The sequence below is a fragment of the Hippopotamus amphibius genome, chromosome 10 (genome assembly GCF_030028045.1).
Source record: "Hippopotamus amphibius kiboko isolate mHipAmp2 chromosome 10, mHipAmp2.hap2, whole genome shotgun sequence".
Lineage (NCBI taxonomy): Eukaryota > Metazoa > Chordata > Mammalia > Artiodactyla > Hippopotamidae > Hippopotamus > Hippopotamus amphibius.
This window is the reverse complement of record NC_080195.1, coordinates 51,683,644-51,710,812: the sequence shown is the minus strand read 5'-3', so window position 1 is coordinate 51,710,812 and position 27,169 is coordinate 51,683,644. Positions and strand designations below refer to the sequence as shown.

Below are 27,169 nucleotides of genomic sequence, written 5' to 3'. Positions count from 1 at the left end.
TAACTAGCTGTGAGGCCTTGAAGCAAGTTACTTAATCCTTCACAGCTCAGTTTCATCTTTTGAAAAAAAAAGGGGGTGGGAGGGTAATGATACTGCCTCTCTTTCACAACTGTCATGAGGATTAAATGGGTTAATACTTTTAAAGAACTTAGAGCCATAGCAAATGGTCGATTACTGTTAACAGTAAGTCAAAACAATATTAATAAAATAAAAATAATAGATTTGGTAAGTTCTGTTCTAGACAATAAATGCTTTGCAGAAACTGCTTCCAGAATAGGATCCATCCCCTAGTGTGGACGGCACTCTGCTCTACCCCTCCAAAATAATTGGAGAACACATTTTATTGGCTCTTGAACCAGACTTAGATAATGAAATTTCCCAAAACAACAAACTAACCAACCACATCCCATGGTGACGTCTCCCTTTACACCTGAAAAGTAAAGAAACATCTTGCTTCATCCTTTTCCAGCCTTTGTGCCTCTCTTCAGGGCCAGAGGAACTGGGCTCTAGGCATTAGAGTGTTTCCTTCTCAGAGGCAACACACCACTGCCATCCCCACACAAGTTGTGGTGTTTAAGTAGCTAAAAGTCTGGTGAGCAGCACTGGGCCTCAGGAGGCAGGATCTGAACTCCGGCCAGAGCCGGGCGTCCAAACACCTCTGGCAGTGTTCCTCATGGGTGATGCTCACCACTCCGCTGACTCTTTGGTTTTCACATGTAACTTGGCAAACGACTTACTGTGGTAATAAGGAGGCCTGAAGGTCTTATCAGCAACCCCCCACCGTGGTGGGAAGATGACAAAATCAGCGATGGCCACTCCGGGGCGGACAGACTTGGCAGTCAGTACCGTGAAAATGGATGGGTCCTGTGAAAGAAAGGACAGGAGAACCTGAAGACACGATGAAAGGGAGGTGACTGAGCAATGACACGTGTCACCCACGCACGAGGGGCTTTTTGAGTGACACTGTAATTTCTGAGCAAACCACAGGCCAGGCTAAGAAGTCTGGGGTTGTCATCAAGGTGCAGTCATCGCTCTTGTGACGTTCCCCTCTTGCTGTGCTTGAAGCAGAATGACTTAACACCAGCTGAGGGGACTCTGAGCAGCTTTTTCACCCTGCTGAGCCCCTGTTTCATGTAAGTACTACCCCATGGGTCTGAGAGCCAGCAGCGCCTGCCTCCCAACCTCAGGTCAGAGTGACCGGAGGCTGGGATGTGCTTCGGGGAGCTCTTGGCAGAGGGATGCTCAGAGTAACTTGGAAATAGAAATAAAATAATATCCAAGTGTTTGGTATAGACATAGGACATGCATCTCTTTGGAGGAATCACAGAGACCCCAGATGGTATCCTCATTGCTTTCTTACCTTTGTTTGACTCTCAGGATGGTGGTAGTATAGAGAGGAATAGGTTGGGGGGCAACATTATGATTTATCAAGAACTTTAGAATTCTTCAGTGGAAAGATTGAGATTCAACTTAATGGCAATCAATGATCATGCCTCCTTCCAGATGCCACTTGAGGGTGTGGGATTCAAAGACAACTGAGCACCATTCCTTGCCCTTTAGTGTCATTAGTGGTGGTGGTGGGTGTGTGTGAGGGGGACTGAAGGAGGAATAAAACAAGTGCACGTACAGAGTGCCTATCTCTACCCGAGAGGATCAGGGAAGGCTTCAAAGAGGAGGTGACATTTGAGGTAGGACCTGAAGAATGAAAGGAGAAAGAAAGAAAAAGAGAGGGAATAAGAGAGGGAAGGAGGGAGGATGGAAGGAAGGAAGGAGGGAGGATGAAAGGAAGGAAGGAAGGAAGAGGAAGGAAAAGGCAAAAGGCATTTTAAGCACAGAAAACAGGAAAGACATCAAAATATACAGATATTTTGTTAAGAGGCAAGAAAGCTAAAGCCCAGAGCGCATTGGCAGAAGGGAGAGGGACAAGGGATGGTACTGGGAAATGAATCCAGGACCAGATGGTGGAGAGCATCGGATACCACGCTTCAGAGCTCAGACTTAATCCTAAACTACAGGGAGCCTGCAAAGGTTTTCTAATGCAGTGATGGAATGATCAGGTCTGAATTTGGGGGAAATAACCATAGCAGCAGTACAGGGGAGACTGGGTGTGTGTAAATGCAAGTCAAAAAACTCAATGCTGTGAAAATGAACACTTCATCTGTCATGAGAAATGATCTGAAAATGTTCAAGAAAAGGTAGTGAGTGAGGCTCAAATAAAGCTCCATCAGTGTCTTCGGGTCTTTTTTCTTGCTGCTTTGGCAGGGCATGATGCCTTATTTTCTCTTCCCTTCTGGTTTTATGAAGAGTTGCTGCTCTTTAGAAAGGTAGTTTTGGGCCCCCAGAGGTAAGCTGACCTGGCTCACAGTAACCATTCTGTCTCTGGTTCTCTGGCTTCTGCTCTAATTACCCCTCCAGCTTGTGGGTAAGTCAATCTATTATGCAAAGTGAACTTTCCCCCAGGATCTCAGAACTAGCACTTTATCAAGAATGTGGGGCCTTGGGGGCCTGCACTGTAGGCTGGGGACCTATTGGTAGTCCCCTGATTGAGTGAAAAATATGACCGAGTTCATACTCTATAATTTCTCTGGTTTAAATTCAAGCACTGAACATCATGAGTAACTTTAGAAGAGGGCTGTCTGTTCCATCGCGGCTAAAAAGAGCTGGAAGTGGAGGCACTGGAGTGGGTGGCCAGAGCAAGCAGGCTCTTGGCATATGAGCAGGACAGAGAACCTTCCAAATCATGAAATGTTCCTTTCTCACCACTCCATCACTAACATTAGCACTTGGTTTTCTTTTGCGGATATATTTTCCAGGAAGAAACCAAGTTTTCAGCCACGTGGGAGAAATTACTGTGAATACGCTGTAGAGAACTGAGCTGTATTGCATGGTGAGGGCTGAGCATCTAGCCTGGATCTCTCTTTGGCTATGTTACTCTTTCCCTGAAGCCTTGCAGCAGATGATTCAAATTCCTGTCAGCACAATGACAAACGACTAAATCTCAGGCTTCCAAGGGTGACCCTGGAAATGTTAAATCTGTGAATATCGGGGGTCTACCGTGGACTCCTCCCACCTAAGGGTGCTCTCTCCCTGGGGCCCCGCCATGAGCCAGACTTACTGCGTGGTCAAAGGCCACTGAGTTGATGACCATGAAGTTCTCCAAGTTGTACTTGTAGGGGGTATAATTCCCATGCCAGGCCACAACATTGAATGGGGAGACCTCCTGATTGACAAAAAAAAAAGCAGGAAAGGGTGATTTTAGCTTGTGATGCTTATGTAGCTATGGTTCCTCAGTTTGTACTTGGCATTACCTACTCTTTTTTGATTTGATTCTGTTCTCATAATTTAATAATACCATCCTTTGGGAGAAACATCACCCTGAATCATCTTGTGGTTGCTTCACATTCTCTCAAACTGTCCGCACTAAGCCACTAGCCCTATCCTTCCACTTCATAAGCTGCAGCTGCCTCTGATCACATGTGCAGCAGAAGCACAGCACATGCTCCAAGTACTGCCTTTTCAACAATTTTAACACAATTGTGAGAATCTGTGGATGCCTGCAATTCTTTGACAACATGGGCCACCGTCTGGGTTTCCCATTGCTGAGGGCAGGTACTTGGCTGTGACTGCTCTCCAGCTAACTGCTGCCTAGAGGAGCTTCCGGTAGATTCAGTGCAGGAAGGAGAGAAGGCTTCTAAGAGTTCCAGCTCCAAGGACTTGAGATTTCAGAGCAGTCCTAAGGTGATGCTTCTTGGGTCTGCCCTGGGATAAGGGAGGATCGATGTTCTTTATAGGAAGGTAGTTAGGCTAGGGAGTCCACGTGATACAGTCCATGTAGGTCAGCCTCCCAGGGCACGGATCATGGCAGAGAAGGGAGAATGGATCGGTGGGGGCTTATACAGAGAATAACCTGCATAGAGTCCATTTGGAAAGTGGAAACCCGTGGAGCTGCTGGCTGCCTCTAGAATGGTGATTCTCTATCAAATGTATGTCAAATATAATACAGGAAATAGTCATTTGAAAATGAATGTGAATGGCACGTTTTGTTCCTTTTTATGGCTAATATTCCACTGTATATATGCACCACATCTTCTTTATCCATTCTTCACTATTTGTAGAGACGTGGATGGACCTAGAGACTGTCATACAGGATGAGTAAGTCAGAAAGAAAAACAAATATCATATATTAACGCATCTATGTGGAATTTAGAAAAATGGTACAGATGAACCTATTTGCAAAGCAGAAATAGAGACACAGATGTAGAGAACAAACGTACAGACACCAAGGCGGGAGGTGGGGTGGGATGGATTGGGAGATTGGGATTGATGTATGTATACTACGATGTATGAAGTAGATGGTTGGTGAGCGCCTACTGTATAGCACAGGGGGAAAAGAAATGAATGTGATTTCCACAGTGCATCCCCAGAGGTCAACATTTTTGCCAGGCTGGAGTAGTAGGTAAGCAACTGCATTTTAAACAAGCTACCCTGAGACTTTCTGATGCAAATGGTCTCTGAACCACATTTTATAAAATCCTGATCCAGAGAATATGAAGGTGACTATGTGTCAATGAGGGTGACATTGAACCCTCGGCAGTTAATTTTAAATGCCAGACTAGTTGGCCTCTGCTGGTTAGCATACCTTCTAGATGCTGTCCAAAGAAAACGACACGCCTTAGCAAAATATAAGCAATAAGTTAAATGGGCAAAAATAAAGCAAATGAATAGTGGTAAACAGAAGAGATCTTTGGATTACTTTTACTATATGGTTACTTTATTCTACTATATTATATATCCAGTATATTAAGCAGTAATGTATTATATTACAGATTATACATGTATATTATGTTATTATTATTATTTTATTACTATCTATGCCTTTGCTTATCTCCTGAGTTTACCAGGCTGGTGCTATAAATCAAGTCAAACTAATTAACTGAGTTCTGCTTGTTTTCTATCAATTATTGCTTGTTTTTGAAATATGGTGACCATTGGTGAATATAAGTCTTAGATAACCTGCTATTAACTCACTTCCCTTTTCAGAATGTATTGCCCCGCCTGTATATTATGTTTCCCCCACTGTTTATGGAGACCTAGATATTGTGGAGGTTTTATTGCTTGACGAATAGAAAGAGCATGCCCTTTGGAGTCAAAAGATATGGGTTTGAATGCTGATTCTGTCATTTACTGTGATATTTGGTAAGTTATCACCACCTGGCCTGTCTTCATGACTACAAATAAAGCAAACAGTACCTTATTTGTAGTATCTTAGTGATGTGGTAAAGATGAAATAATATATGCAAATACTTAACCTTGGCAAACAGAAGGTGTTTAGTAACTATTCATTCCTTCCCCTGCCTACAAACCTGCTTATTTTACCTGTTTGGCAGCAAACAGCTTGCCCTGGTATTTATTAATCACAGTGTAACCACCTGGCACTTGGCGATCTTCATACCAGGCAACAGGTATCAAAAAATCCCGAGGATTGGCCAAGCCATTGGCTCCTAGAACACAATGACCCAGAAGTCTTTTAGACACTTCTGAAATCACATAGGAAAGATCCCACTGTTGCACAAAGAGAAAGGGCTTTCGCCACATTAAAAGCCATTCCAAGATTTGCTTTTATTGTTCAAAGACTCATTGGAATCCCAGTCTGGTATCTTTTAAAAAGGACTCAGGACTTCTCTGGTGGTGCAGTGGTTAAGAATCCACCTTCAAGTGCAGGGAACACGGGTTCGATCCCTGGTCCGGGAAGGTCCCACATGCCATGGAGCAACTAAGCCCATGCGGCACAACTACTGAGCCCATGTGCTGCAACTACTGAAGCCCGAGCACCTAGAGCCCATGTTCCCACGAAAGGAGAAGCCACTTCAATAAGAAGCCCGCACATCACAACCAAGAGTAGCCCCTGCCCTCTGCAACTAGAGGAAGCCCATGCGCAGCAATGAAGACCCAATGCAGCCTAAATAAATAAATAAATAAAATAAAATAAAATAAAATAAAATAAAATAAAAAGGAGGACCCAAGGAATTTGGTCAGAAGAAAATCATGAAAATACCATCAGCATCACTAGCACTGCCTCCTAAAGTTGTAGATTGAATATGGTTTATAAACATTTTACACACATTATCTCATCACTATAGGGGAGGGGAGGGGAGGAGAGGAAGAGACTAGAAGAGAGGGAAAGGGCAGATATGATAGAATACTAGATCTTTTTTTCCAAGAAAACTCTGATGACTCTAGGACTTGTCTACAGTCCTTGAGAAAGAAAAGGTTACATACTGTAGCCCCAGGCGTGCCTCTGCTCCTCAGACAGACCTCAGAACCAACCCAAGTCTGCAAACTGCTCTGCAGCCTGACGAATCTGTCTGCCACTGAGGGAGAAAGTATTTGGGACACAGCTGCTTACCTTTGCTTTGTGAGTGTTCCCTCCAGGGAAAGAAAATACATCAAAAGACCAAAAATGAAAAGCATAAGTGCAAAAACATAATTTAACTCTGAGAGGAGAGACCTGGGGAGTGTTTTATCATTTCCAGCTCCTGGGGTTAAAAAAAATATGCCCCCAGCTGGTTCGTAAATTATATATGCTTTCCAGAGGGTACATGTTCCGTGGAACCCGGGGGCTCTGCTGGCTGTGGAGCAGCAGGAAGCCAGACCCAAGTGGGAAGAGCGGGTGGAAAGCAGGATGACAGACGGCCCACCATGGCTCCAGCTGCCTCTCTGCTGCCTCCCACCTTCCTCTGACTATTCGGATCCCCCAGGGGAGTGACCAGACGGCACATGCTGGCCTGTCCCTGTTTTGCTCTAAAAAATCTGTTGACGAGGAAAGGGAAGAGCTGGGAGCTGTGGCCACCACCTTCAGCGAACATGCCAAAGATGAAACCAAGGGCCGATTTTCCCTACCATTCCTTTCACTCCCAGAGACGTTTTGAGAACAACCCCTCCTACCACCTTCGCGTCTCTCCTGCCTCCAGCTTGCCAGAAGAATCGAGGGTGGGGGGACCTTGGTTCACTTTTTTTTATTTTTTGTTTTTTTTAAATTTTTTTAAGCTCTTTATTGGAATATAATTGACATTCTTTACACTCTTGCACCAGCTTTTGAGGTACACCAAAGTGAATCAGCTGTGTTTATACATATATCCCCAAAGCCCCTCCCTCCCGTGACTCCCTCCCACCCTCCCTGTCCTGGCCCTCTAAGGCATCACCCATCATCGAGCTGATCTCCCTTTGTTATATAGCAACTTCCCACTAACTATCTACTTTACAGTTGGTAGTGTATATATGTCTATGCTACTCTCTCACGTCGTCCCAGCTTCCCCTTCAACCCCCCACCCCCCAACCCCGTGTCCTCCAGTCCATTCTCTGCATCTGCATCCTTATTCTTGCCCTGCCACTGGGTTCATCAGTACCATTGTTTTTTTAGATTCCGTATACATGAGTTAGCATTAATCTGCCTCACAGAGGCTGCGGTTTCCAGCGCCTTCGCAGCGCCGAGGGAGGTGTCTATCCTTTGTGACTCCCAGGTGTGTGGATTTTGTGGAGGATGCTCAGTGGGAATGTGAGGTTCGCAGACTGTGTGTCTTTCAGTCCGCTTCCCCTTTCCAGAGCCACATGGCCCCTGCCATTGTTACGGCTTTTCCCACTTTATTGTCTACACACAAGCCACTGACTTAAGAAAATGATCTTCCTTCTACCCTCAAAACCCATTCTCACTTGTATACCTTTTCTAGAGGTGGTCCCATTCCTCTTTATTTCCCCTCAACTTTCCATCAAGGATTAGTCAAATCTTATCTTTTCTATGCAGCTGTTCCTGGAGACGTGGCCCACAGTAGCCCACACTTCTACATCCCCTAGGGTGTACTCTGTATAACCTGAAGTCTATTACATATTATCTTGCTCTTCAGTGGTCTGTATACTATTCTAGAGAGGGATTTATCATGGGATGGTTTGGACCGTTTTCTGTTATGCACGTATGTGATGGGAAGAGGGTTGTGCTATCCTTGTGGTGGTTCCTGTCATTACCCTCAGCATAACATGGGAGCTGAGACAAGCTGATGGACTGGTGCACTGACCAGCTAATTAATGAAGCTTTCATCTCATCAGATGGGTCAGCTATACCACCTGAAGCCCCTGAATTCAGAGGACTGAAATAAGAAGTCTGCGATTGCTCAGGGAGCTCTAATATGTTCTAAAATTCCCAACTACACTTGGTCTAGAGGAGAAGTTGTCTAGAGAGGAAAGATGAAGTTTGAGTGAGATAAAGAGGGGAGATGGATGTTTAACTTTCACACGATTATCTGTGTCCTGTATTTCAAGTCTGGCTTAGAAGCGTGTACCGAAGATTTACCAATTGGTCCCAGGTCAGGCAACTCAAAGTGGACACCGTAGACCTCCAGGATGTAGCCCCTGGTCTCTTCGAAGACATCTATGCTGAACCGCATTCCTCTCTGGAACAGGAAGGAGACACTGGTGTGTTCTCCCAAATCATACCTGTAGTTATAAAGAAGCACCCAAGAACCACAGCCAGCCTCACACGCACAAGTAATCCCATAGTCTGTTGAAATACGTAGAAGAGGTGACCAGCTCAAAGGTGAATTAGAAAGAAAAATTTAACTTCTAACCACATCTGTGACCCAAACCAATTCTAGTCTACTCTCTCATTGGGTTCAGAGACAACAGTGCCCCGATTTAGCCAAATTTTAAAGAAATCCATCTTCACTGCCTTCCACCCCCTCCAGGGCCTTACCCGGAGTGTGTATAAATGTTTAGGAAAGTGAATTGACAATGCTTTTTGCTTTGTGATTGTGTGCTATTTTAAAACAAAGTAGGCACACAAGTCTGCTTACCCTTCTGCACAGGGAGCCTTCTGTGTATCTCAGACTCCCTCCCCTTGCCCAGACATGACAGAGAAATTTTAGAGTTGGAAATAGCAGCAGCTGCAACATCTGATTGCTCCCAAATTAGGGAGAAGCAGGGAGGAGAGGGGGACACATCACCAACCTGAATGACGCAGATCTCGTTGGGCTGAACAAGCATCTTGCCAAACTCGGTGTAAATGAGAAGTTTCCCTTTCTGAGGAACTAACAAAAAAGACAGGGCAGCAGTGAGTCACTCTTTTCTTATGAGAACCACTTCATGAAGAGCAAAAGGCTTCAGGGCTGCATTTGCTTTTTCATTCCAAATGAAAAGTGCTTTATTGAGTCTTATGAGGGAATATGTCAGAATTGACAACTTAAGTTAGCTATTTTACTATCTAGAAAAACATGAATGAAAAATTGACTCTGTTTTCCTTCCTTTCTTGGTTGCCAGGTAAGAAGCTTGTATTTGCACAATTCTGTGGCTTGACCAGAAAGGGCAGCAAAAATAGGATCGAAAAAGACCCATTTCTGATAATTCCAGCAGGACGCTGACATTTATGTCTAATGTCTACATCAAAATGTTCACTCCAGAATATCAGTACTAAAACCACCAAAAAAGAATGGGAAGACCAGAAAATCCCTACTAGACTTTTCCATCTTGATGGTCTCATGAAAATTTTTATTTATATTGCAGCTATCAATGACAGATGGTCTTTTCTTGGGTGAGTTTGAAGGCAAATAGAGTTATCTTAACAAGTTAATCACACGTTAGTATTATTCTTTATTTCTTTTCAGCTGCCCAGATCTCCCTGATCAGAAATGCCCAGAAGAAATGAGCAAAGACAGGGAGACTAGAAAATAGAATAGAGGCTTGGAGGTACACAAGGAATATTTTCCAGACCACCAATTGCCTTTACACCTCAGTCTGCAGACTGCACTAAAGACAGATTGAAAGGAAAGTAATATGTATGCAATTAAAAAGCTTATGACTAGGGATAAATTACCAATGAAAGGGTCTGAAATCTTCAGAACTTACCAATCAAGAAGTCTCCATCTGAATTGTAAAAGCACCTGAAACATATAGAATAATTCCTGTGATTTTCAGTTTTAACACTGTTCAGACAAATTAATTCACTGCACAAATTACTGCTCAGTAGCTGGTATGTGCCAGGCTTAGTGCTGGGTTTAAAATAATGAGTAAAATGACCTCATCTCCGCCCTCATGGAGCCTTAGAGTCCAGTAGGAAGCCAGACAGCAGTCCAACAATTACAGAACCATGGCATCATAAACTGTAATGGCACTGTGAATGTCAAGTTCAGGGGACTGAAAGAATAATGGACCTGATCTAGTCTGAGCAAGTAGCCAAGGCTTCCCTGAAGGGGGGATATTTGACCTGAGATCTGAAGAAATCATCCAGGCAAAGGCTTGGGGATGGGGTGTGGTGTGGAGAACATTCCAGGCAGAAGGAACAGCATGGGCACATGCTCTGAGGCAGGAGCGGGCATGGCAGGTAGAAAGAACTGAATGAAGGCTAGCGTAGCTCAAGCAGAGAGAGAGGAGGTGCCTGATATGACATTGGACTCTGAGAGACATCTTCAATGCCTTGTCATAGAGCTGTGATCTTGGCCCTGATTCATGGCTCAGAGAAGTTAAATGACTTCTTCAAGGTCAATCAGTCAGAAAGAACGGATTGAGTCTTGGACACAATGGTCTGGTTCCAGAAGTAGTGTGGAAAACTGCTATGATATTCTGCTTCCCCAACGAACGACAGAAATACATTTTATATATGTTTTCTGATTGAAAAAAAATCTAATATGTAAATTCTTCTATTTAGGGTCTTTATGCTTACGCAAAGTTATAAGCTGAAGCCAGTCTGTCAGCTTGACCTGCCACTAACAGGTAGCTCTAATGGCTGCTCACGTAATGACTTTGGATGCAAGAGCAGCCCTGGGGAACCTTAGAAGTTAAAGATATTCTGACTCAAACCCAGTTAAAGTCAAAATGCATCTTAGACTACTCCTGCTTTCAGTGCCTCATTGCCCCTTTTCTATTTGCGTTGTTATGTGACATTCTTATTTATGTCACAGGAGTCAGTCAAGATAGAAATGCTCATTTACTGTCATTATTTTAAAATGTATATCAAGATTGCTCTGGGTTAAAAAACACCACCACCACCAACAAAACACAAAGCAGTAACGAAAACAACAAACCAGCCTTCACCCTCTGGCCAGTAGCTCTTGGGGAAGGGGCCTCTCCGGCTGTAGCTCTGAGCCACTTACCTGTTCCCCATGGAGGTGTTGCAGAGGAAAATGTGGACAGCAAGCCCATTGTTAGACCTGATGTCTCCAGCTCCGCACAAGGTGTGCAGGCCCTGGGAGAGACCAGCAGGAGAAGGAAAGGTGAACGCGGCCTGCCCTCCCCTTGGCCCCTGAGAGTCACGAGGCAAGTTCTACTAGGGTTTTCCCTTGGGGACCAGGCTGCCTCTGGGGAGCCTGGAATTTACTGACTTCTGTTTGTGGACGGCGGCTCGCCCTAATCGCCAGGCATGGCCCCAGGTCTGTATTGTCTTAATGGCTCCATCAGAATTGACCTTTACAGAGCATCAATTCATCCCTTGGCATTTTACCAGTTTTGGTGCTTAAGATCAACCTGAAGGAGAATTTCCTTTGGAGGTAAAATCAGGCATCTAGTAGGCTTGGGGAGGAAGGTCGCAGCATCAGGAACAAATTAATGCCCCTCAGATATACCTCACTGTGCGGGCAGCCCTCTGCATGTGCATAGGGTCAGCCCTAATCTTTCCAGAACAGGGTAGAGGAAAGTATTGGGACCAACTGTAACCCTCTCTGCTAACAACCCACAGTCGCAAAGACCTTGGCACATGGGTCTTCCTGAAAGGAGGAAGCTCTGCTCCTCCAGATAGCTGTAATTCACCCAGGGTGAGGGTTTTTTTTTGTACTTTGACTCAATTTGCAAGTTTGGGTGAGTCTACACAGGGTTGGAGCACTTAATGTGGATAAAGGATTTAACATGATACAAACAACTTGGCCTGAGGCTGGGCACCTGCACTCTGGTGCTGGCGGAGGTTGGTCTGCAGAAACCTGCACCTGCTTCTTTGAACCCCACCTCCTTGTAGCTCCTGGCCTCTCCCCGCCGTACACTGTGCTCTGAGCACAGGTGTTCCAACACGCTCAGCATCCATAACTACCAAGCAGAACTTCTAATCAGTGTTGTGCCAACTAGAGTTGCCACCGTGAGCGGATGCTGTTTTAGCCCAGGGACCCATTTTGGGGAGTTCATGAACTTGAATGATATATGTATTTCACTAAACTCTGACTGAAATTTATCATTTCCTTAAATTAATGTGAATGTCAGCAACAAACCACATGTGGTTTTAGAGGTGCCTGAAGCCTAGTACTGTTAGAAATCATAGATATTTTATATCACATTATAGCTGTTACAGATACCCCCAAATATCATTTATGCTTATACTTTTAATAACCGTAGTTATTAGATCTTTTCATAGATCTTGTGATTTGGTGCGTTAATAAGGTAGCATATATATTACTATAGACCAAACCAAATTTGTTACTTTAATATTTTTATCATTCTGTTTCAATATAATTGGCTTCTTTGTCATTTTATGTAATTTATTTTATGCATAAAAACACAGGCTTCCAGACTATCAAAGGAGTCCATGGAACGAAAAGGCTAAGAACCCCTGTTCTAGCCAAGAACAAAGAAACCTGATGTAGGTAAATGCTCAGTTTCCACTGGCTGTTTGGAGATGCTGTAAAGAGCTCACGAGTGCCCTTTGGTGTCAGGGGCCCCGTAAGACATCCCTCGACCAGCCCCGAAAGCAGAGGCAGGTGGTGCTATGTCTGCGGCCTGCCTCCAAGGGTGCTCCTGCTTGGCATCCAGCCTGCAAATGGCTGGATCACCCACCGCGGAAGAGCAGAGAGTGATGGGCAGGTGTGGATAGTATTGACTTACACTCACGAAGTCCACTTTCTTCTGAGAGGCTCTTGGAATCTCAAATGGTTTCCATCGCAGCTGGAAAAAAAATATACAAACAGAAAAATTATTTCACAAGGGGAAACCATAGACTTTCTAAATAAATAGCATGAGAAAGGATGGCTGCTCCCTCTGTGAGGCTGTGACTACTTGTGATTTTGTTATTTTCAATTTAATAATCATCCGTCATTTCCTTAGAGGGGCTCAGCTGGGTTTTGTGAATGTATGCAGGGTGTGTGTGTGTGAATGTTTAACCTACATGTATATATACTGTCTTCATTCCTTAGCATTTTAAATTACAAAAATAAAAATTCATTGCTTCTTATTTCAGAAGATATTTCTTTTAACATTTGCTCAGGCACATCAGTGAGTTTTGACTGATGCTGGTTTTTATGCTATTTATAATCAGCTCCCTTTCCTGGCGTGCCAGCCTCTGTGTGTGGGCTCCTGCCACGCAGGGGAAGGTTCTACTTCTTACTTCCAGCCCTTGGAGGTTTGAATTATTTCTTTAAGAGAAAGAAAAAGCACCCAGCTGAGATTGGATTTGGTAAATGCAGTTACCAGGTTCAACTTCTTCACCAAACCCTGTGCATGTCCCCAGGCTGCCTGATGGTTCAGTTTAAATCACAACAATCTTTAATTTAATAATGAGATGATCTAATCAAGTGGGAAATAAAATCAGCAGGTCTGAGCCCTACTAGAAGTGTCAGCCCAGCACTTATTAATCAACTTGGCAGCAGGTCTGACCCAGGCAGGCTGGCAGCTGAAAAACCCAGCAGCCTCAGGACATCTCATGGAGTGACCTGCACCCCAAGGGCTTGCTCCACTGGCTGCGGCGCCTGGTCAAGGCAAGCCAGGCAGGCCCTGCAGTAGGTCATGGGGCTCAGTTCATTCTGTAGTCCAGAGACACAGCCAGATGGGAAAGGAAGCAGCAAGTGGAAAAGGCGGTGCTGGGATGATCCTTCCTCTCTGATGTACACGGTCAGGCAGCAGCCTTTATTTTTTAATAGCAAAGCAGGATTATCACCTTCTGGGACTACTTTAAAAGAATGTAAGATGTTGGTTTGAGAAACATTGTTGAAATCACACTTCAGAAAGAAGGGAAAGGTTTAGGACTAATTCCACTGAGGATGATATTTCCTGGGGGAGTTGGGAGAACCTGAGAGCAAGGATCTAAAAAAGGGTTTCTCAACTCTGGCACGATTGACATTTTGTGTCAGCTAATCCTTTGTTGTGGGGGCTGTCCTGTGCATTGCAGGGTGTTTAACAGCATCCCTGACCTCTACTCACTGGATGCTGACGGCACTCCCCCAAGTTATAACAGCTAAAAATGTCTCCAGACATTGTCAAATGTCACCTGGGGGATAAATTTTCCCCGGTGGAGCACCACTGACCTAGGAGGATATTCCCCTGACATCAGCCAGGGCCACAGCTAAACACTGCTTGCTTTTTGCGGGGAGGTTTTGGTCTACCATGAACCATTATCTGCTGCCTCCCTCTTTAGTAGCAGCACAGTTTGTACACCCAGGAAGATTGTCTGGAAGGTACTACTACCTAGAATCTTGGGTCTGAGAAGAGTCATCGTTCTAGATTTCCCAAAGGAAGGGATTTAAGTATCCAATCAATGGTTACCTGGGCAACCTTTTAGATCTATCTCATGGCAAGCCGTGAGAATCACCCACAGAGTTTTTGAGATCCCAAACCAAATTAAATCAGAATCTTGATTCTGATTGAGAAGGTAGGGCCCAGGAATCAGTATTTTATAAAAGCTCTGTCTTATAAAAATGCTTTTAATGCTCAGCTATGGTTTAAGAATCAGCACACCCAACCCAGAGAGTCTGTGATTTTTGTATTGGTTTTCATTTCATGTTCAGAAAAGTCCATGTAGCCAATCAACCAATCAATCAGTCAATCAACTAAACTATTGAATCTAGAGCCAGTTACCAAATAGTAAGGATGTTTAAGTAATACAAGTCTAAGGCTTTGCAAACCTAAAGGAAAAGGAAGAGCAAGAAAAGAAAATCCAAGAAGAGCGAGAAAAGAAAGCAAAAAAGAAATAAAAGGGAGCAAGTGAGTGAGAGAGAATCCCAGTAATAGGAAAGCACTACCTGGTTTGTTGCACCGAGACAAACTGAGCAGGACCCTATAGGGCCCTCCCAGGTGTTCCCTGTTTCTTGTTAGTAGGGAAAAAAAAAGGCTTTAGTCTCCTAGGCCTTCCCTGGGTTGCAAAGAGCAGGCTCAAGCATTTAATAGGATCATAGCGTCACAGGACTCCTAGTTCCTCCTCAAGGGATATACATATCTGTATCTGATGCATATCTTTGAGTTGTTCTGCAGAAATTAAGACCCCTACCCAGTGGAGGATGGTGACTACATGCTGACAACAAGCACTTAGACCCCAGACTGGTTGGAACCAGGAGGCTGAGATTCCAGAGACATCACTGTGTTACCTCGCCACCACCAATCACACACCCTGCAGCCCTCACCCCAAATTTTGCCTTTAAAAACTCTTCCCAAATACCATCATGGAGTTTGGGCCTTCTGAGCTTGAGCTGCCTGTGTTCCTTGTTTGGCCCTTGCAATGCATCTTTCTCTGCTCCACACTCTGATGTTTCAGTTTGTTTGGCCTCACTGTGCATCAGGTACATGAACCTGGCTTTGACAATTAGATGGCACCTTTGTGGATCTTCCTGAAATTAAAAATACCTGTGTGGGTAGAAATAAAGCCCTGGCCCCTAAGAAGAGATTGGCATCTCATGAGTAGGGAAGGCTGAACCAGAGAGGCTGATGGGTTGGTTTGGTTAGGTTTTTGCTGGTCAGTTTTTCAAAGTCTTCTGTAGCACATCAGTCATGAGGAGAGAGAGCCTGGGTTGGAAGGCGGAAGGGCATCTACTGATGGTGTAGGGAACATGCCTTCAATAGGGCCCACAACCTGGATGAGGCAGTGGTCCTAAAGAACCTTCTCTCACGCAAAAGGTGATGCCCTTTCAATGATGGAGATGGTATAGGGAAAAGAGTACTTTATCTGCTGAGTCTGATGGCAGAGGACTGTACAGGGCCTATTCTCAGCATATCATGAACAATAATAAAGACCCCAAGGTGGTTCTGATAAACTCAGTACCCACAAAAAGCCAGCTTTGGGTCTTCAGGCAAGAGATTTGGGTCAAGAGTTTTGGATGTGATATCATGTTGAATGTGGGGAGAGAAATTTGAGGAGAGGGTAAACAGGAAGAGGCTATGGAGTGGAGAGTGGAAACATCTCCTGCTAAAGCCAGATGTTCAGCCTAACTGCATGCGATGGAGCAGTAACCCTCTGATCCAAGCCCAGCCCAAGGGGACTGTGCACTGGGCTGAGCCAGGAGACCTGGGTTCTGCTGCTGCCTCTGCTCCTATTTACTCTGTGACTTCTGGCAAGTCCCTGGATGCTTATTAACTGATTTAATTCTATAACTTTTTAACAGCTTATTTTTTTCATACTATGTATTATTGCTAAATAGCACCCCCACCCCCAGAATTCAATTATCAACATTTCAAAAACAATGAAATCAATTGAAGTACCCAATACAATGTCTTGACTGTAGTGGATATTAATATATTTGTATTGAATGAATGAATGAACAAATATAAGACACTGAGAACAATGCTAATATCTCAAAGAACAAGACTAAAGCAAATTTGTGCGACTTTTGGAAGTCAAAATGACATTCAGGTAATAGCTAGTAAATTGACAAATGCTTCTAAAAGACCTAAGATTGTTTTTAAACTATATCAGTTCTTTATACATGTGAGACCCCCCCCCCAGTTCTTCCATACCCTTTCTAATTTTCTGTTCAGTTGGCCTATCAACTGTTGAGAGAGAGGTGTTGATGTTTCCAAGTATAATTGTGGATTTAATCTATTTATCCTTTCAGTTCTATCATTGCTTCACATATTTTACAATGTTCTGCTGTGTTACAAATTCTATTGGAAAATAAACTTTTACTTACTAGAAGTGAGGTGGTCAAAAACAATTTGAAAAGCATCTTCAATAGAGACTAAAGTTAGAATTAAAAATTCTTTAATGTTACCAAAGGAGAAAGAGAATCAGTAGCAATATTTAATGATCAGGATTTGCAATTCATGCTCAGGGATAAAAATGAAACCAGAGAATTGGACTCAGTATTTCCAAAGTCAGAAGATTGGGAGGTGTACTAGATAATCTGAGTATCACCTTCAACGTTAAGTTTCTTTGATTCACTGAGATTCCCTCCAAAGTTGCCTTGGGCTCAACTAGATTGGATGAGTTGGATACTCTCAACAACACTGGTGGACTAGAGGTAGACATATCATTAGAAGCTGGTAACATCTATCCAGGAATTTGGAAGTAACTTGTAGACACAGTTGTGATCACAGTGTGCAAACAGTTGTTGGCAGCAGCTATGCCTAGGAGAGGCCCAGGGTAATCCACTACAGTGAGTTTCAGCCCAGACTAAGAAGATGGGGGAGGGGGATAAAATAAAACAGTGGCTGATTCAATTCTTCAGCAAATCCAGATATCCATTATTCAGCACCCAGTACAGAGCATGGAACATAGTAGTCACTCAATAAATATTTGTTGGATTAACAAATCACAACCCTCTAAGACTCCTATAATTATTATCTCTATTTCAGAGTGACAAAAGTAATGGTTTAGAGCTGTTAAATTTTCTTTGCTAAGAACTGATGCCTTTCTTTACTAAGAACTCAGCCTCCCTTAGTAACTTAAACCCTGAGCCCTTTAATCTCAGCCTGTCTGGATCTGCTTCCCCAACCATTCATAATCTCCATGGCTCCTGAACCCAGGCTTTGCCTTCTTTTCATGGTCTTGTACTTGCTCTTCTAATCTGGATCCTTACCTACTGCTCCTCCAGTGCTGAATTGCCTTGGCCCACTCTGACGCTGGGACACAAATCCTGCTAAGGTCATTCAAGGTCAGCATTCTTGTCCAATTCCCATATGTTAACTCATTCAAATGATTTACTGTACCTCTCTGTGTGCCAGGTCTTATGTCAGATACCGGAGGTGAATATTACAGACTCAGCCCTCAGGGAACAAGAAGACCCTGAAAGTATGAGCACTTTATGAACTTGGATTGGGCAAAAAAGTTCATTCGGGTTTTTCCGTTATGGAAAATCCCAAACGAAATTTTTGAAAATCCCAAACGAACTTTTTGGCCAACCCAATAGAAAACCAAGGAAATGGGTAACTGGAAATGACTTTGAAGAGACACATAAACAAGAATCTTCCCTTAGGAATAATTCCTGGTACAGGGCATATTTAACATTCTTACACACAAAGAATAAGAGACACACACAGTAAAATAATTTGGTTTGCACACAACTCCAATATCTTTCCAAGAAATGAAATGCAAGTTGATGGAGATGTACTGTAAAAAGAGCACGCAAGCTGTCCAAAAGGGTTAAATAGGGCAATGCACACTGCGGTGTTGGCAAACGCCAGTGAATGCATTTGGAGAAATGGAATCTAGCCTATTTATAGGATGATGGGATCTGAGGTATCAGGGAGTTACTTCAACAAATACTTTTGATTCTACTGTTTGGAAGAAGGCATGTGCTGGACACTGCAGGTTATATGAAAATGATGGAGACACAGATCCTACTCTCAAGTACTCTGAGAACTATTGAAAGAGTTCAATGAATAAAGTGGTATTTAAGATGAGTCTTAAATTACGGGTGGGATTTTGATGGGTGGATAGTTGTGAGGGAAGAGGAGAAAATTCTAGGTAGATGAAAGAGCATAAAGCACCTAAGTAGGAAAATTTAGTGTCCTGGAATGGTGAACGTTCCAGTCTGGCTGATGGGTAGAAGACATGGAAGAGAGCAAAGGGTTTGAAAGATATGACAGTGAATCATCTGCCTTGGGAGCCTGCACTTGATTGGCTGGGCAGTGGGAGGGCGAGGTAATGTCAGGATTTAAAGATTTTTGAATGAAAATTTATTGAGTCTGGCAGCAAGGTGTGGGATAGGGTGGGAAGACACATGGATCAGTTAGGAGGCCATTATAACAGTCCAGGAAGGAAGAAATGAGGTCCAAATCAGGTGGTGTGAAGAAAAGGAAGAAGAGTACACACACCAGAGACATCTTGGGAGCAAATTCTACAGCAGTGTTTCTTAAAGTGTGATCCAGAGCCAATCTAAATGGAAATCATCTGGAGAGATTCCTGGGTATCATCCCAGACGTACTGAATTAGAATCTCTGGGTGGGGGGTCTGGGGAATCTACATTCCAACAAGTCACCCTGGTAACTTTTATGTAAATGGGAATCACCGTTCTATAGACATAGCACCTAATTCAATGTAAAGGGAGAAATAAGTTCTCAAAGATGACTCTAAGGGTTGGCTGGGCAGTGGAGGGGAGGGGTAAAGAATGGTTATGTCATTAACAGACCTAGAAAAGCCAGAGAGAATTGGATTGGACGATGATGTCTTCAGTATGGATCCTGTTGAGTTGGGACATACACATGGCAGTATCCCTTGCGGAGTCTGAAGCCAGGAGAGAGATTTGTAAAATGTATTGCAGAGAGATGATAGCTAATGTCATGGGAACAAATGATGTTTGTTAGATCTTAAAAAGTAAAATACGGGAGATGTGGAAGATGGCGAGAAGGAGATGAAGTGGATGAAAGAGTGTAAAAGAGGTTCCATAGTGAAGGCAGCCTTAGAACGGCTTCCAAACCTGAGTGGTGGGACTGACTTCCTGCAACACGGCCCACCAGGTTATACCAAGCTTTGGGCTGGAATTATGTTGGGTGAAGTTAGATTTCTATAATTCTGCCTGCAGAGTTGTACATATGTGGGGAGTTTGGGGATAGGTGGGAAGTGAAGTGGGCCAGAAAACCCCCTGCTGCTCAAGGAATTCCTGTTCTTAGTTCACCAAAGCTGGGTATTTCTTATCAACAGCAATTAACCCTTTGCCTCTAAAACAAAGAGAATCCAATGAAAGTGGGAATCACTAGCTGATAATTGGAAAGATAGGGGAGCAAGCAGAGGGAGAATTGGGCTGAATTGTCTTCTCCTCAAAATTCGTATGTTGGAGTCCAAACCCCTAGTACCTCAGAATATAACTGTATTTGGAGATAGGGTCTTTACAGAGTGATTAAGTTGAAATGAGGTCATTTGGGTGGGTGCTGAACAACATGATGTGTCCTTATACGAAGAGAAAATTTGAACACAGAGATGTACAGAGGGAAGACGATGTGAAGACACAGCGAGAAGACAGCCAACTACAAGCCAATTGAGAGGCTTCAGAAGAAACCCAGCTGCCGACACCTTGATCTCAGCCATCTTGCCTCCACAACTGTGAGAAAATAAATCTTTATTGGTTGAGCCACCCAGTCTGTGGTACTTTGTAAAGGCAACCCTAGAAAACTAAAAAGAGGGGAGGGGCCAAGGGGGCGGTGATAAGAAAGAGAAGAAAAAAAAGAAGGTAAGAAAGACAGTAAGGACGAGGAAGTGAGGAACATGAGAGAATAAGCACTCCCCTCTCTCCCAGGAGGATGATGCAGACAAGGCAGGGGCAAGAGGGTCTAGTTCAGGACCTTGCAGATGGCCTGTTTTGCAGGTTTACACAATGTCACAGAATACAGGAAAGGGAGAGATCCAGGAAGAAAAGAGGGAAGTCAACTGTTCCAGGCTTTGGGATGCTGAGGAGAAAGGATTGTATTTAGCCACGGATGATTTATAACAGTAAAAATGGAAACAATCTAAATATCTGATAATAGAGGAACTATCTTATAGACATGTACTGGATAATTATGCCACGTGAAAAATTATCTACACTCAAAAAATTTAAAAAGACATGGGAAAAGGCACAAAATATGATGTTTAAATAAAAAAAAGTAAAACTATTAAAACCTGACTGTACTTATAGTAAATATATATGTAACTGCTTTCCTAAAAATTGAAGTATAGTTGATTTACAATGTTGTGTTAGTTTCTGGTGTACAGCAAAGTGATTCAATCATACAAATATATGCATATATATTCTTTTTCATGTTCTTTTCCGCTATGGTTTATTACAGGATATTGAGTATAGTTTCCTGTGCTGTACAGTAGGGCATTATTGTTTATATATTTTATGTATAGTAGTTTGTATCTGCTAATCCCAAACTTTTCATTTATCTTCCCTCTCCCTTTCCCCTTTGCTAGCCATAAATTTTTCTGTCTGAGTCTGTTTCTGTTTTGTAAATAAACTCATTTGTATCATATTTTAGATTCCACATATAAGTAGTATGATAGTCTCTACTTAGTGAAGTAAGTCAGAGAAAGACAAATATCATACGCGGTTTTTTTTTTTTAAACAGCATTAATATAAGAGTATTCACAGCCTCTTCCCCTCCCTTCCCTGCTCCCTATGGAAAATTCAGCTGTTCTCATTCCCACTCCCTCAGTCCTCTGAACTCCAGTCCCACCATGTAGATACATGGCATGTGTGTGTGTGTGTGTGTGTGTGTGTGTGTGTGTGTGTGTGTGTGTGTGTGTGTGTGTATGCGTGTCTCCTGGGAAAAGGGGATGAGGACATATACTCTCAGTGTCATTTTCTAGAGGCAGAAGGTAGGGGGAGGCAAAGGCAAGCCATGAACCAGTGGTCCAGGTCCAAGGATCTTGGGGAAGATAAGAACTTGGAGAAGAGGTGTGAGAGGGTTGGAGTCTAGAAAAAATTGGGGAAAGGGGATTTTTAAAAGTGTTGCTGTGGGCCATAGACTAGATGCTCTTCAATATGTTCAGGAGAAGCAAAGAAGATTGGGATTCTTTTCAATTACTTTTGGTCTCTGGCTGCATGAGACTCCAGACCTTATTTATTTACATATATGTGTAAAGAAAAAGATTGGAAAGAAAGAAACCAAAACACAAGAAGTAGTTAACTCTGCGTTGGTGGGATTATTAGGCATTGACTCTTTTATGTAAGTTTTGAATAAAAACATATATTAATGGTAGGGGGTGCATTACTGTTGTTTAAAGAAGGTATACATACTGTCAAAAGAGTGATCTGGGCAGGTTGAATTGCAAAGGAGTGAATAGAGGTGATAAAATGGGCTTAGATTACTTTCTCAAGAAATCACTATGAATAGGAGAGACTTGGGCAAAAGCTTAAAGAGGTGGAAAATGCAAGCATTTTTGGAGGGAGGGGGCTTTTAGGATAGTGAGACCTAAAGAGTTTGACAAATAAGACATCAAATACCCTGTAAGGATGTATTGTTTTGAAACGTTTTTGATAATTTGCATGTCCTGGAGGCAGAGGGAATTTTACGATATAATCTTTAATTAGCTTTGAGGTGTTTCTCACTTGGTCCAAATGATACTGGTTGAGAACTAAAAGGTAATTTCCTCTGCGGAGGCTTAACTGGGTCAAGAGTCTGACTTTTCAACAATTAAGACATTAAGGCTGCAGTGATAACAAAGATAAACTTTAAAGGACTCTGACCTTTAAAAGAAGAATGCTGACTCAGGAATGCTGATTGAAATCTGAAAACTCACAGTTAGATCAGATGCAGATTTGTTTGTTAAATTCTGAGATTCCAGAAGTTAGAGGAAGGTGCTTGATGAACATAATTAAGTATATTTCTTATGTGAGATATTAATGGATTGAACTTATGTCCACAGCCGAATCTAAATACACTCAAGAAGAGTTTGCATTAATTCATAGATGATTAATTAAATATACCCTAAAAGAAAATGAAGGTTTTGGGGTCATAGTTTCTAATCTTCCTGGGAGGGTATCAAAGAGGACAGTGATGGTAGGTATCCCACAATGCTCCCTTGGAGGAAACATGTAATTCTCCTGTCCTCAAATTCCCAGAGAGGACTAATGTGGAAGTTGGTGAAGCTGATGAAGCATTGGATTTGGTCTGTGATAGGTGAAAACATACCTACTACACAGGTTTCAGCCTAGAAGGACTGTCAGATGGGTATCTAAATATAATTTTCTCAGACTTTCTCCGTGAGAGTCTGGAGTACATATTTGGAAGAGGTTACAAGGGGTGGGGCGGGGGGAGGGAGTGTGTTGTGGTGGAGTGATGAATGCAGATTGCTGTGGTTAATTAATTAATGAAGCATAAAATTGGAAAGAAATATTAACCTGTCAAGAAGGTGTAAATGAAAAGACAAAAGGATATATTTTGCAAAAGCAGCCAGGGTGTGTATCAGGACAAGGGAAGCAGGATGGCAGGTCTAGATTACAGAGTGGGAGGAGGATATACCTCTACCTTGATGGAGGTGGTGTGCAAAGAGGCACGATTGAGTTCTGGGGCACATCTGTCTTAACATATGTGAGCACAAAGTTGAAAGCGAGAAGGGAAAATACTGGAGAAGAAATCACGTGGTGGCCAGTGTGTCGAAAGTGCTTGAAGGATTCCAAACAGGAGGAAGGCAACAAGTTCAAGGAAAAAAGCAAAGCAAGGAAATGGGGAAAGGGAGGAGGAAACAAATGTGTATTGAGGATCTACCAGAAAACAAGCAGAAACTTTTGATGCCGCTATTTTGATGCCTCTACATTAACTCAGGCTTTTAAATGCAGTTTCCTCAAACTTCCCTCTCAAAATGTATGATACCTACTTATGAAATAATGAATTAACATGCACAACTGATGTATTTGACGCTCACCTATGGTGGGAGATTTCCATTTTCTATTTTGTTAATTACTATACCATTTAGGTTTTTATAAATATATATTAGTTTTATAATAAGACCAAACAAGAACATTTCTATCAGAATGAGGTTGGCATCCATGGATAAGCCACCTGTACCCCCAAATAATCATTATGAAGGGTTGCATTCATGTTAAATGTGTCAATAGTAGTCAGAGAGATAATAATACTATATAATAAAAGAATATTACTGAGCAGATTACATATTACACATCACACTCAAATTTTCCCTAAAGGTTAGGTTTAAAACCTCACTGCCACACCTCAAACAAAATGGTACAAGCGTGGCTCCACTGTTGCCCACACAACCACACACACATCTACGACAGTGTATAAAGAGGCTTAGATAACTGTGCGGATGATATGAGCAGGCAGAGACATTGAAATTCCCCTCTCCACCCCATAAACCACGGGCTGATAGTCACCTTAAGGGCAACAAATATCAGCCTACAGATTTTCCTCTAATCTCTCTTTTAGTTGGTGCTCCCTGGTTCTCAAATTTAGCTCAATGGTTCTTAAATTTAGTGTGCCTAAGAATTACCATACGAAGCAGCACACAGAACACTGTATCCTTTCCTTTATGGATGATTTAAGGGATTTTTCAGAGATAATTTTGTTTGTACTTAATTTTTGTCTTACTTGCTGATTTTACAGCCTCTCGGTTCCTTTGTATAATATGAGATTTGGCTCTACTTTAGAGAACTGTCAGAAACATAATTGGGGTTTCTGTTTGTCTCCTGAAGAAAAGAATTAGAAAGCTTATTGTGGTTCAAATACCTTCTCAAACTTCCAAAACTAGTATATAGTAAATGCTTAATTTTTAGCCTGACCAAGAATCCTATAGAAATATAGGTATCTACCCTTTATTTTTTCTAATGAAAGGTGGAGTACTGTTATTAAGCAGTCAGGTCTATTTATTAGTCTAAAACAAACAAGTATGACTGTTATGAGTCTAAGAGAGAAACTGGAGAATTTGAGATGTAACCCACTGAGGAGTCAAGCAGATTCTCAGAGAATGAACAGTGACTTGGAGAGAATGATTTATGGCCCTTTGTGAGATAAGTGGGGAAGCAAATGATTAAATGAGTGTGTCTGCCAGATGGGTTCCTAACCCCAGAGGGTGGGGGAGAAGGCTGTATGGGACTGGATTAGGAGCCCAGGTGAGACCCAAGGAGAGGTAGAGATGGAGTCCACAGGTTGGCTGTGCAAATTGTGTCCCTGATCTGCTGAAGGCGAAAGCAGCAGGAGCTGAAAGCCTAGCCTCTGTCCCAGCATGGGACTGTGCCTGCAGGGTTGGGGGTTGGAGCAGGGGCTGCCTTTTCCTCTTTGGCTCAAAGGCAATATATAGGCCAGTGGTGGACTGGGGAGGATGTCTGCTTCATGCACTAAACTTCACACAAGTTTAAGGGTCAGTTATTTAGGTAGGACGTCTTGGTTTCAAAATGGCTGTGAGATGCATAATAGTTTAAGTTGTTAACTCACATATTTTTCTACTCTTAAGGCCTCTCTTCCTGTTTCTGTTGGAGAGGGGTGGGTAACATATAAGCAGGTACTTAGTTCTCTGAGATTTCCATAATTAGCGAAAAGTTGGAGCAGGGCAGGAAACCAAAAGTGACTATAAATTATTCCATCTTGTTCCACAAAAAGTCTATGCATTTAAGGGAAGGGGATTAGCAGGTATATAGAGGGCCAAGGATGCAAACCCAGGTCTGTTTTCCTTCCTGCATTATGTTCTTGTTATCAGTGACATGTACCTAAAAACAGGGGCAAAGGGAATACACTGGGGTGCTCAGAAGGCAAGGAAAAAAAAAAAAAGGGCTCAATCCATTATAGCACTGGGTCTGTCTCATTACTGAAAGCGGAATACATAAATTGTACTGATATGCAGAGGGAAAGCCCATTTGTAACTACACCAAAAGAAGGAAACTCTTAGGCAAGGAATGGAAATCCCTAGATGACACTAGACTTAACAGAATACAGGTCAGACAACAAGCCTCTCTTCTCTATAGCTGAGGCCTCTTTTCAGAGACTTAGGTGTTGAATGTGTTTTCAATATTTTGTGGTGAATTTAGATTAAAACAGACCAATCAACCTACGGGTGTATAGATATATTTTCATCAGCCTATATAATTTCCATTCATTCAACTCACTTTAGGCACTCCTAAAGCCATTTGGCTAGAAAAACAAAAGCTTACACGCACACACACACACACACACACACATGCACAGGCACAGTCAATCAATTCCAAAATTCCTACCCAATTCTAAGCAAAAGAACAGACACACTTGAGCATTTATTTTTAAAATCTAATTTCTCAAAGACCCAGGTTAGACTTAAATGTTTATATTTAAGACTTTGGATATGTGCCATTCTCCAATTCACGGAACCAGGTTACCTGGTTAGGATCAGGATCAACTTCATCCCAGCTGTGAGTGACATGGCCTTGGTCAATGGATTCAAAAGGCTTGTGAGAAACCGAAGGTAGGATCCTATATAGCCAGCTGCGGGGAAAAAGGACACATAAACCTTAGGGTGATGTTATGAGTGATGCAGAGACTGGCTCAGGAAGTACCATCAGGAAGATGCTCAAATCAACAACGATCTGTGGGCACTAATGTGAGAAACAATGACACAGCATCGCTTCTTAATAGCCACTGCTACCCATAGCCCTGGCCTCTTCTCACATTTCCACTCCACCCAGCACTCTTCAGATGAGGCTCTAGGCCTTGGTTATTTCTCTACTGACAAAAAAAGAATTGTCTTTCCCAATGACAACTATAAAGGAAGGGAAAGTACCTTGAGGGATATCTGTGCGGGCAAATCCAGAGAAAAACATCAGCTTACGTACGTCATTGGATACTAATCCTTGCTCTGGCTCTGGAAAGTGAGGACAACGAAGCCTACACAGATTGAGACAATGTGGGTGATTTCTTCATCATTTTTGAAGTATAAATTGATTTTCTTCTTTAAAATTATAAAAGTAATTCATGCCAGGGATAAACATAATTCAAGTCATTTAAAAAGTCTCAAAAGGTAAATGGCTTTCTCCTCCAATTTCTTCAGAGTCAATCCTCAGAGGCATCAGAACTCAACAATTTTCTTGTACATTCTCTCAGATATTTCCAATGCATAATAAGCAGAATTGCTGAATTGTTGTACCACTTTATTCTCACAACAATAATGTGTGAGAGTGCCTGATCACCCGCATCTTTACAAACATGGGGTATTGTTAATAATTTTGGCATTATAGGTTAAAAAATAGTCTCATTTTTATTTTGTATTACCTTTGTTACGAGTAAGGTTGAGAATCTGTATTTTTATTGGCCCCTTGGAATTTTTTTATGAATTACTTGCCCAAGTCCTTTACCATTTTTCTTTTGGGTTGTCTTTTTTATGTTAATTTGTAAGACATTTAGGAAATTAACATATCTGCACTCTAAAATTATAAGAGCATCTATCTATATTTTCTTACAGTACATTTATGGCTTTGTGTCAGGAAGAGAAGACTCTGATGAAGCAAGCCTGAAGGACGCCAGGAGGAGAACCATTCAGAGGTTGAGAGGGACACTGAGCCTCACTAAGAGGGACCCAGAATCCTTTCAGAGGCTGTTACCTTGA

The 27,169-nt window shown here is 42.5% G+C and overlaps 1 protein-coding gene across 1 annotated transcript in view; it reads right to left on the bottom strand.

The window, feature by feature from the left end:
* HGD (homogentisate 1,2-dioxygenase) overlaps positions 1-27,169 on the bottom strand; it is a 42,483-nt gene that overhangs the window by 6,309 nt on the left and 9,005 nt on the right. Inside the window, exons 4-12 of the mRNA XM_057697888.1 lie at positions 25,947-26,052; positions 12,847-12,906; positions 11,136-11,227; positions 9,892-9,926; positions 8,998-9,077; positions 8,345-8,444; positions 5,377-5,501; positions 3,116-3,220; positions 738-864 (exon numbers count right to left, since the gene is read on the bottom strand). Coding sequence (XP_057553871.1) covers positions 738-864; positions 3,116-3,220; positions 5,377-5,501; positions 8,345-8,444; positions 8,998-9,077; positions 9,892-9,926; positions 11,136-11,227; positions 12,847-12,906; positions 25,947-26,052 — 830 coding nt within the window. The remainder of the gene's footprint in view (positions 1-737; positions 865-3,115; positions 3,221-5,376; positions 5,502-8,344; positions 8,445-8,997; positions 9,078-9,891; positions 9,927-11,135; positions 11,228-12,846; positions 12,907-25,946; positions 26,053-27,169) is intronic.